The sequence below is a fragment of the Culex pipiens genome, unplaced genomic scaffold (assembly GCF_016801865.2).
Source record: "Culex pipiens pallens isolate TS unplaced genomic scaffold, TS_CPP_V2 Cpp_Un0121, whole genome shotgun sequence".
Classification (NCBI taxonomy): Eukaryota; Metazoa; Arthropoda; class Insecta; order Diptera; family Culicidae; genus Culex; species Culex pipiens.
Window position 1 is genome coordinate 14,353 of NW_026292938.1, and position 10,648 is coordinate 25,000.

The 10,648-nt window shown below is 49.7% G+C and overlaps 3 protein-coding genes across 3 annotated transcripts; 2 read left to right on the forward strand and 1 right to left on the reverse strand.

The window, feature by feature from the left end:
* The first annotated feature begins 1,044 nt into the window (after positions 1–1,044).
* On the forward strand, positions 1,045–5,687 carry LOC120428475 (uncharacterized protein K02A2.6-like). The gene is made up of 3 exons (XM_039593489.1): positions 1,045–3,211; positions 3,253–3,747; positions 3,937–5,687. The coding sequence occupies exons 1-3, from the start codon at positions 1,045–1,047 to the stop codon at positions 5,685–5,687; spliced, it is 4,413 nt and encodes a 1,470-aa protein (XP_039449423.1).
* Positions 5,688–6,190: 503 nt separating this feature from the next.
* Positions 6,191–7,304, forward strand: LOC120428480 (40S ribosomal protein S14-like). The gene has a single exon (XM_039593495.2). The coding sequence runs from the start codon at positions 6,201–6,203 to the stop codon at positions 6,552–6,554; it is 354 nt and encodes a 117-aa protein (XP_039449429.1). The 5' UTR covers positions 6,191–6,200; the 3' UTR covers positions 6,555–7,304.
* Positions 7,305–9,251: 1,947 nt separating this feature from the next.
* LOC120428478 (translation initiation factor eIF-2B subunit gamma) lies at positions 9,252–10,017 on the reverse strand (the record flags this gene model as incomplete). The annotated part of the gene is made up of 3 exons (XM_052711558.1): positions 9,252–9,443; positions 9,503–9,729; positions 9,781–10,017. Coding segments are annotated over 3 exons (621 nt in total), but the record flags the coding sequence as incomplete, so codon positions are not given.
* Positions 10,018–10,648: the final 631 nt, after the last annotated feature.

Here is a 10,648-nt window from a genome sequence, read left to right on the forward strand (position 1 = left end):
TGTGTTGTTTGTACTTATGGCATGGAGACGACTCCTACACCTGGAATGACTTAACGGCTTAACAACCAAGGCCGGGACCGACATTTTACTTCCTCATCCGATGGAAGGTTGGAGCAGATGGGAATGGATGGTTACTTGGGCTGTCTTAATCAAGAATGATCTAACAGGACTACATATGTAGTCAGTGACGTTCCTTGCAGGATGTTCCTCGCCTGGGTGTCAACCCTTAAGCAGTGTATGCACTTCGGAAAGAATCCATCAAGAAAAATTTCAAATGGGCAGCAGCGGTAGCGAAAGCAAGCCAGAGAGGGTGAAGAAAAGCCCCAAGAAAACTCTCCCTCTCACAGCAAAAAATCTGATGGTAAAATCGCATGCAAAAGCATGCCCAAGTAACCACAAGCACTAAATCAAAACTCTAAATTCACTCTAAATAAACATTCCCGATGCTATGACACTTTAAATAGTCTTTCCAAATGTTTCGAAACATTTGTAGCTTGAAACATTATTACCTACCGTATAATGACATATAGAATAGTCAATTAAAGTTTCGAAGCATTTAGCACAATAATGTTTCGAAGCATTAATAGTAGGCTTTATATATCACTGTAGAGTAAGCTTTTAATGTTATATCACATTTTGACTGTTGAGGACAGAGAAAGTGCGCGGAGTTCCCCCACCTTCCGCGCGCCGCTGGCTCACAAGTGGCTGCCAGTCTGCCACTGTGTGACGCAGCACAGCGCGTTCGATGTTTTATAAGCTGTCCCGTTTTGTGTTGTGCCATCGTGCCATTCTACTTCCGTCTGCGGACAAGAATAAACGTTTTAACTTGTACTAAGTCTGTTTTATTTCCGTTACGTTCGCTAGTCTATTTGCCCGTCGCGGGTAATCCAACGTCCAGCGCGCGTATACGACAGTGGCGACGAAAATTCGTCGAATCGCCGGGATTTTATTCGTTTTTTGAAGGTGGGAAACGTCCTAACCTAAAACAACAAAAAAATTTAAGCACCCGCGTGCAAACGAAGGAGGAGCTCCAGCGGATCCGAAATGAGCGACTCGGATGCCCAGCTCCTCTACCAGGAGCAGCTTCGCCAGGAACGACTGCGGCAGGAGCAGCTCCAGCAGGAACAACTGCGCCAAGAACAGCTCCAGCAGGAACAACTGCGCCAGGAACAGCTCCGGCAGGAACAACTGCGCCAAGAACAGCTGCAGGAACAGCGCCGGCAGGAACAACTCCAGCAGGAACAACTACGTCAAGAACAACTCCGCCAGCAGCAGCAGCTGCAGAATCCTGATCCGATGATCCGGATGATGGGGATGTTCGAGCAGCTGGTAGCTTCGGTGCAGCAAACTGTCCAGCAGCAGCAGCAGTTCATGAAGCGATTTTCAAGAAGCGCAACCCAGCCACCTCTCAACCCGGAACAGATCATCGACTCGCTTGCTGGGAACATCAAGGACTTCCGGTACGACGCCGACAACAGCGTAACCTTCGCGGCGTGGTACTCCCGGTACGACGATCTGTTCGCCCAAGACGCTGCCCGTCTGCAGGATGACGCCAAGGTCCGGCTATTGCTGCGAAAGCTCGGCCTTCCCGAGCACGAACGATACGTGAGTTTCATACTCCCCGCCGTCCCCAAGGACTTCAGCTTCGCCGACACCGTTGACACGCTCAAGAGCCTCTTCGGTGCGAAGGAATCGGTCGTGAGCAGGCGCTATCGGTGCCTCCAAATCTCGAAGCAGCCAACCGAGGATCACGTCTCGTACGCCTGCAGAGTGAACAAGCTTTGCGTCGAATTCGACTTAGGCAAACTCACCCAAGATGAGTTCAAATGCCTTGTTTACGTTTGCGGATTGAAGTCGGGGAGCGACGCCGGAATCCGTACGCGACTTCTTTCCAAGATCGAGGAGAACACTAACGTCACACTGCAGCAGCTGTCAGACGAGTGTCAGCGTCTACTAAACCTACAACATGACAACGCCATGATCGAGACGCCGTCAACCTCCGACGTAAACAAAGTCGAGCAACGATTCGAACGCAACAAAAGCAACAGGCGCGACCGAGATCAACAACCTTACGCTGCCGGCAAGTCCAAAAGCAAGCCGCCGCGTCCGTGCTGGTTTTGTGGAGCGGAACACTACGTCCGCGACTGCACCTTCCGGAACCACAAGTGCGCCGATTGCGGAGTCACCGGACATCGCGAGGGCTATTGCAGTTCTGCCAAGCCGCTGAAACCCTTCAAACGAGGAGGCCCGAGGGACTCGGTCAGCAGTAACGTGGTGGTTATCAACGAGTGCACGGTGCAGAAGCGACGGAGATTCGTTTCGGTTGATTTCGGCGGGACACTGATCCGGCTTCAACTGGACACAGCATCCGACATCACCGTGATCAGCAAGGAACTGTGGAGCGAAGTTGGCTGCCCAAGGTTTTCGCCGCCCTCCGTTCGCGCTAAAACAGCTTCTGGGACGGAATTGTCGCTGAACGGCGAGTTCCGCTGCGACATCACCATCGCCGGAAGCACCCGCAACGAGCTGATCCGCGTAACCGAGAAACCACTCCAGCTGCTTGGCTCGGATCTTGTGGACAGCTTTGGGCTAGCATCCATCCCGATGGACAGCTACTGCTGCAACGTATCCAGCGTTCCCGACCCAGCGCCGGCACTCAAGTCGGCCTTCCCCAAGGTGTTCAGCAAAAACCTCGGATTGTGCACCAAAACAAAGGTGAAGTTGGAGCTGAAAGAAAACTGCCGACCGGTTTTCTGTCCCAAACGTCCGGTGGCCTACGCGATGGTTGAGGCCGTCGACCGCGAACTGGACAGGTTGCAGCAGCTCAACATCATCACTCCGATCGACTACTCGGAGTGGGCCGCCCCGATTGTCGTGGTGCGGAAGGCCAACGGCTCCATCCGGATTTGCGGAGACTACTCCACCGGCCTCAACGCTGTCCTTCAGCCACACCAGTACCCGCTGCCGCTTCCGGAGGACATCTTCGCCAAGCTGGCCAACTGCAAGGTATTTAGCCAGATCGACCTCTCTGATGCTTTCTTGCAGGTTGAGGTAGACGAACAGGACCGCCACTTGCTCACGATCAACACCCATCGTGGCCTCTACCTCTACAACCGCCTTGCGCCCGGCGTCAAGAATGCCCCCTGGTCGGAATCCCAGCAGCGTCCTGCTATCTCGATGACGTCATCGTCGGCGGCGCAACCCAAGAAGAGCACGATCGCAACCTCAAAGCCGTTCTGCAACGTATTCAAGACTACGGCTTCAAAATTCGTCTCGAGAAGTGCTCGTTTGGGAAGACTGAGATCCGCTACTTGGGGCACATCATCGACAGCCGCGGGCTGCGACCAGACTCTGCGAAGATCGAGGCCATTGTCAACATGCCGCCTCCTACTGATGTGTCTGGTGTTCGATCCTTCCTGGGCGCAATAAATTACTACGGGAAGTTCGTGCCTAACATGCGGATGCTGCGCTACCCAATCGACAAGCTGCTGAAGGAGGATGCGAAGTTTGTGTGGGACTCGGAGTGCCAAAAAGCTTTTGAGAAGTTCAAGCAAATCCTCACCTCCGGTCTGCTTCTTACACATTACGACCCAAAGCAGGAGATTATTGTCTCTGCTGACGCCTCATCCGTTGGACTCGGGGCGACGATCTCGCACAAATTCCCCGATGGTTCTGTGAAGGTGGTCCAACACGCATCGCGAGCGCTCACGAAGGCGGAGCAGAACTACAGTCAGCCGGATCGCGAGGGTTTGGCCATCGTGTTTGCGGTTACAAAGTTCCACAAAATGATTTTTGGTCGGAGATTTTTGCTGCAGACCGACCACGCGCCGCTACTTCGCATCTTCGGGTCGAAAAAAGGGATTCCGGTCTACACAGCAAACCGGTTGCAACGCTTCGCACTGAACCTGCTCCTCTACGATTTCTCCATCCAGTAAGTCTCCACCGACAAGTTTGGCGAAGCCGACGTGCTATCTCGTCTGATCAATCAGCACGTACGACCAGAGGAGGACTACGTTATCGCCAGCGTCCGCCTAGAGGAGGACATCAGGTCAGTAGCCACGGAGTCGATTAATGCGTTGCCTCTCAGTTTTAGAGCCGTTGCCAAAAGCACCCAGTCCGATCCACAACTCCGCAAGATCTATCGGTACGTTCTTGAGGGTTGGCCAAGAGTGAAAGTCGCCGATCCGGAGATCCGGCGCTACCAAACCCGTGCCGACTCGCTCACCGTTGTGGACGGGTGCATCATGTTCGCCGAACGACTAGTCATCCCTGCTCAGCATCGCAAGCGGTGTCTGGAGCAGCTGCACCGAGGCCATCCTGGGATGGTGCGCATGAAGCAGATTGCCAGGAGCTACGTGTACTGGCCCAGCCTGGATGACGAAATCGTGGGCTACGTGAAAGCATGCCAGCCATGCGCCTCGGTAGCACGGTCCCCGCCGCACTCTGCTCCTGTGCCATGGCCGAAAGCAGCTGGCCCGTGGCAACGGATCCATATAGATTTTGCGGGACCGATCAACGGCGACTATTTCCTGATAGCAGTGGACTCCTTTTCGAAGTGGCGGATGTTTTCCCGACTCGGCATGCCTACCCTCATCGTGAGCGACAACGGGACGCAATTCACGAGTGCCGAATTTGCAGAGTTTTGCGCTTCGAACGGCATCCACCACACCACGACCGCTCCGTACCACCCGCAGTCCAACGGGCAAGCGGAACGATTCGTGGACACTTTCAAGCGTCCCGTCAAGAAGATTTCGGAGGGGAGAGGCACCATCGAAGAAGCTTTAGACATCTTCCTGTTGGCGTACCGCAGTACCCCAAACCGCTGCGCACCTGAGGGCAAGTCTCCAGCCGAGATAATGTTCGGTCGCAAAATCCGAACCTGTCTCGAACTACTTCGCCCACCTGCCGATCCCGAACCGCCCCAGAAGGAAGACCAACGTCGAAGCTTCGCCAAGCAAGACCTCGTGTACGCTCAAGTTCACTCCGGCAACGCATGGAAATGGACACCTGGAGTCATCCTCGAGCGGATTGGAAGTGTGATGTACAACGTGCACGTCGGCAACCAACGCGTCATCCGCTCGCACATCAACCAACTGCGAAGTCGTTCCGAGAGCGGACCAGCTGCTTCACTGCGTGCCAAACCGAAAGCGCTGCCGTTAGACGTCCTACTCGGTGAGTGGAAGCTCACGCAACCGTCGTTGGTCCCTGAGCTGCCACCGTTGAGCCCGATGCAGTTGACGCCGTGTCCGTCTTCTCCCGAGCTTGCGGACCCTCCTGAGACGCAAACGAGCGCGTCCAGTACACCACGCCCGTCAACCCCAGAATCTCCGGACCAAGTTGAGACGCCGCCGTGTGCGTCCTCTACGCCGCGTCCTGGATCGCTACCTCCACAAGAGAGTGGTGCAACACCATCTTCTTCGGCTGCGTCGTCGTTGTCTTCCTCGTCTTCATCAAGTACGTCGGAGCCAACCATCGTGCCGCAGCTGGTACCTGAACTTCGGCGTTCCGATAGGAATCGTAGACCGCCTGTAAGATTCGACTACTACCAGCTGTATTATATTAAGAGGGGAGATGTTGAGGACAGAGAAAGTGCGCGGAGTGCCCCCACCTTCCGCGCGCCGCTGGCTCACAAGTGGCTGCCAGTCTGCCACTGTGTGACGCAGCACAGCGCGTTCGATGTTTTATAAGCTGTCCCGTTTTGTGTTGTGCCATCGTGCCATTCTACTTCCGTCTGCGGACAAGAATAAACGTTTTAACTTGTACTAAGTCTGTTTTATTTCCGTTACGTTCGCTAGTCTTTTTGCCCGTCGCGGGAAATCCAACGTCCAGCGCGCGTATACGACATTGACATTTCTTAAAATGTTTCAAAACACTAACTTAACACTAGTGAGGGCAATAAAAGTTTGGCAGTATTTCGTGGTATGTTTATGTTTGCTGCAGGTAAAATCGTTCGGCGCACGGTTCAGCGTCTATAAAAATGTGAGTCAATTATACTCAGTTTAACTGGGCTTAGTATTAAACTATTCTTTTTTCCAGAACAGCTCCTTATCGTCGCAAGATACAATTTTCTAGTTACGATAGCTTCCTGCAAAAACAAAACTAGAAAGGAGGAGTTTTCGCTCTACGCCAGCTTCTACGACACATTCGTCCACGTCACGGATCTTTCGGGCGAATAAACAACCTCGCGCGTCACCGGCAACATGAACGCCAAGGCCGATCGTGACGAGGCTCCGCCCTACGCCGCTTTGTTGGCTGCTCAGGACGTCGCCGATAAGTGTAAGTCGCTCGGAATCACGCTGCGTGCCACCGGCGGAAACCGCACCAAGAACCCGGGACCGGGTGCTCAGTCGACGCACCGTGCTCTGTTCTGTTCGTCAAAGAATTTTGTGATTTTTTTTAGTGCTATTAGTATAAACATAAATAAATGCTCTGTTTTAATCTGGCAAGTGTTTCAGTTTTTCCCGAAGTTGTTCCTCAAGGAAGACTTAGTCGGCAAAAATCATCTGAATAAACATATTTCAGGACGGACGAGACGGTTGGCGCAGGGCATCTAGGTGAAACATCTCAGTACACGCAGTTTAGAATCTCGAAAGCAAAGCAACACATCAAAAAAACAAACAAACTTTCAAAATCGTGATCCCAGCGTAAAAGCACTCTCCCAAGGGAGTGAAAAAGCTGCGCAAAGCTTTTTGATTTTTCTATTTTTGTTCTGTCGGTAAAGTAGTATTTTGACGTTATACCGCTGTATAACTTTATATCAACTCTAGACTTCGCCACTCAATTTTACCTCCATGCGTATAAAGTGAATATAAGGTTTCAAGACTCTATAGACAAATTTTATATGTTGATATAGAGGGGATTTAAAGTTACCTTATGGGTCATTCCATCTCAACTGTGCACGAAAAAGTGCAAATTTGAAAATTACCCTCTCCGATCCTGCTCAAATTTGGCAGAGCTGTTGATACTATCAAAACATGCAAGAATCCCATGCTGTTCCGCTTCAGATGGAATGACCCTTATACAGTTCCGCGGTTACTTGGGTGCACATCACCTTCGTCAAAATAAACACTTAATATTACACACGCAAAAAAAAAGTTGCAAACCGACGGGATTCAAACCCAGCACCAACAAAAAGGACTGGCGCCTTAGCCCACTCGGCCATCAGACCGATGAAAAGTTGTAAGGATAAACGCATATATGAGCTTGACATTTCGGTCAAGTAGGTTTCCCATACTGATGGGCTACATATTTCAGAGTGTAAAATCACATAAAATTGCATAAAATAATACAATATTTATTTTACACCCAGGCCTTTTTTCAATTTCAATTCGGTTTTATTAGTGAATAATCATGTTACAATCAGTTCATTCGCAGTACATTACAGAGTTTTGGAGTTCCTTTCAGCTGTGTGTTAAATCTCAATCCATTTTGGAACGATTATTGCTTATGACTAAGAGATTACCAAAAGTAAGAAAAAATTTAGAAAAAACTTACTGAAATTGCAAAGGAAAGGGGATAGAAATAGAAAAAGCTTAAACTAGATCACAGTTTTTTTTATCTATTGTAGATGTGCTTAATCATTAGCTCCCCGAGGGCCAGAAATTGCTCCGCCTTGTTACGGCAGGTCCGGAACCGCGTCATCATCTCACCCGCTAGAGCAAAAAACTCCGGCAAGGTGAAAAGATCTTCTCCGGTTACTTCTTGCTGGGCCGCATCGCCGCTACCGGCAGCGACCACGCTGGCGAACGATCGCCCCCATCCAGGAGGGAACGCTGAGTTGTCCGCTGGAACCGTACGCTGTCCAGCTGCAGGAACGGTTGCGCTCGTATTCCGCTGAGAAGGGTGGGATGCTGCTGCTTTCTTCTTCCTCTTTTCCTGCTCCTCGAGGTACGCCTTGCGCGCGACGCATCCGCGGTAATTACCGGTATGGTTGCCGTCACAGTTGGCGCACTTAATGCGCGCCTTGGTGTGCTCTGCCTTGTCCCCCAAGTCCGCCTTGCACGGCAGTGCACACTTCTCCGAGAGGTGTGTTTCACCGCACTTCACGCAGCGGGGCGGGAGGTTGCAGTTCCGCGAGCCGTGGCCGAACTTCTGGCAACGGTGGCATTGCGCTACGTCCATTGGGTTTTTGGAGTAAAACCGCCAGTTTACCCAAAAACCGTCCAACGCCTTAGTCCGTCGCAGGTCTTGGATTTTGACGGTGCCGCGGTCGAAGTACAACAGGTACAGAGTGTGCGTACCTGTGACTGTTGTCTTGCGCGAGAGCACTTTTATCTCCCGTGGCGTTATTCCGGCACCCGAGAGGTGTTCCTTCAGGTCGGCGATTGGGCGGTCTTGGTAGCCCTGCAGGACTACCTTAACCGCGGTCTTCTCAACTGGATCGAATGTGTAGAACTTGAAGTTGCTACACTTCAGTTCTTTCACCACCAGGTCGAAATTCTTTTTGTTGAAAGTAATCACTTGTACTTTCGATTTTCCAATTTTCAGACTATATTGGAGGCCTTCCAGCAACTCGTCAACATCGTCCGCCAACGTATCCAAAACAAAAATTGGAGGTGGTCGCCGTTCCTTCGGAGAATTATCTTTTTTTGTCGTACTACCTTTTTTGCGTGCACGTCGATCATCGTCGTCGTCGTCGGTAGTGCTGCTACCGTCGGTGTTGTTGTTGTTGGTTTCCTCGTCACTCAGTCTCGCGAACTTGTTACTGGTGGGAATGTTGGCGGATGTTGATGCGCCACCGGTCGACAGATTGCCGGAAGTACCTGAGCGGAGTCTGCTTCTTATAGGGCTGCGATCCTGGACACGGTAATTAGCGTGCAATAACTCCGGATTGAAACCATCAGCGCACACGCTCCCCTGCGCGATGGCGGACGACGCGGCGGCGTTGTTTTGTTTACCTTTTTGCACTCGGCCGGTAGACGAACTTCGCGGGTTTTTCGAGGCCGCACTCGAACTGCCACGGCCACGGCCGGCCTTCGGCATGCTGGTGGAGCAAACTCGCGGGTAATCACGGTCGATTGCGGCGGAAAATTCGAAAAAACTTCTAGAGCTCTGAGCACTAAACTGCTGCTTGCTCTGGAGGATACACGCAGAATGACCCAGGCCTTTTAAATGCAGCTGGATTACTACTTTTTTAACTGTGCTCCTTTGTTCTGCTGTTCGTAAAGCTGTTTCTTGACCCCTTTCCTTCCGATCTAGCCTTTAGCCTGCACATTGGATTTTCTCAGTGATGCAAATAAAAACGATAAACATCTGTGCAACTTTTTTATTTGCTGGTTGTCTTATATTAAATCGGCATAAAGTTGTTCAAATTTGTCAGGTTCGAACTTTCATTTTTTGAACCCATTGGAATTATGTAGTTAAATCCGACGAGACAATTTCGAAGAACAGACCCAGAATTGACCACAGTTTTGTCACAGATGATAGAGTTTTCTATTATTACACTGCAATGTAAAAAAACTATCAAAAATCCATTAAAGTCATAAACCGTTAATTTTAATACTTTTTTTCTATAACAACATTGTCCATCAATATGCTATCAGACAATCTAACTTTTGAATTGATTTTGCAGCTTGCACCAATAGTTGATTTGTTTATGCTGGTTTTCTCTTGAATAACCGATTGCTCACCAACAGTAGTTTGTGCCATTTGCGTTGATCGTACATCACATGTTTTAGTTATAAGGCAACTAACAGGCATATTAGTTACTGTTTCGAACACATTATAAATCTGAAAAAAAATACATTCAAAATTGGCTACAAAAAATAAGTGACTACATACCTGCTGGTTGGCCTGATAAAACGATTGAAGTGTATTTATTCTCAGACCAAACGAAGTCTCTGGAGCCAAGGAAATAAAACATTTAGTTATGGCAGGCTCCGTTGCACAATTTTGGTTTTGATTTGAATTTGCATCATGCGTTAGGTTAAATTTTTGTTCACACATTTGCTTCTTGACGATAAATGGCAAAAGTTCGCCTTTGATAGATATGATTGAATGCTGGAATATGAATAGAAATTACTCTGGGCACAAAGGAAATACACCCATTAGAGCCCCGCAAAATGTTATTAATCTTCTCATTGAAAGATGCCGGCGACAAATTTGGGCGAAAGGTTCATCGCCCGGAGATCGCGAGTTGGCGCGAGCGGATGAACACCGCGAAAAAAGATTCGGGGGTTCATTGGGGTTAAATGATCATTGCGTCATTCGGTTTAATTGAAAAATAATTATTTTTTCGTTAATATCGCTACTTTGATGATGCGTAATTCATTTTTACAGTAAATTAGGCATTGTTACATCAAATTTAACCATTCAAACGCACTAGAATGGCCAAATTTTAAAACATCAGTGTTTGCCAATTTGACCGTTTTACCCCCAATTCCCCTTGTGGAACAAAAGAAAAGTTCATCCGTGGTCTGTCAGCAGCGCGCTGTTTTGTTTGTTGGATCAACATTTGGAAATGTCGAACGTTGAAGGAAATCGCTCAAAAAATGGAAATTAATCGATTTCAAATGTTTTGGCCGCAAATGAAAGGTAAGGGTGGCTAATTTTTGATTCCGATCTGTAAAACTAGTTCTGGCGAGGGTTCTGGGCACTGCGGCAATCGAATTTGCCCAGGCCCGCGATACTGACGTAGCTTGCTGAAGCC

Excerpts from the sequence above, each read along its gene's own strand:
- LOC120428480 (XM_039593495.2), top strand. The coding sequence starts at position 6,201 with ATGAACGCCAAGGCCGATCGTGACGAGGCTCCGCCCTACGCCGCTTTG.
- LOC120428475 (XM_039593489.1), top strand. The coding sequence starts at position 1,045 with ATGAGCGACTCGGATGCCCAGCTCCTCTACCAGGAGCAGCTTCGCCAG. Across the intron at positions 3,212-3,252 it reads GGCGGCGCAACCCAAGAAGA|ACTACGGCTTCAAAATTCGT; the intron begins GCACGATCGCAA and ends AACGTATTCAAG. Across the intron at positions 3,748-3,936 it reads CAGTCAGCCGGATCGCGAGG|TCTCCACCGACAAGTTTGGC; the intron begins GTTTGGCCATCG and ends CCATCCAGTAAG.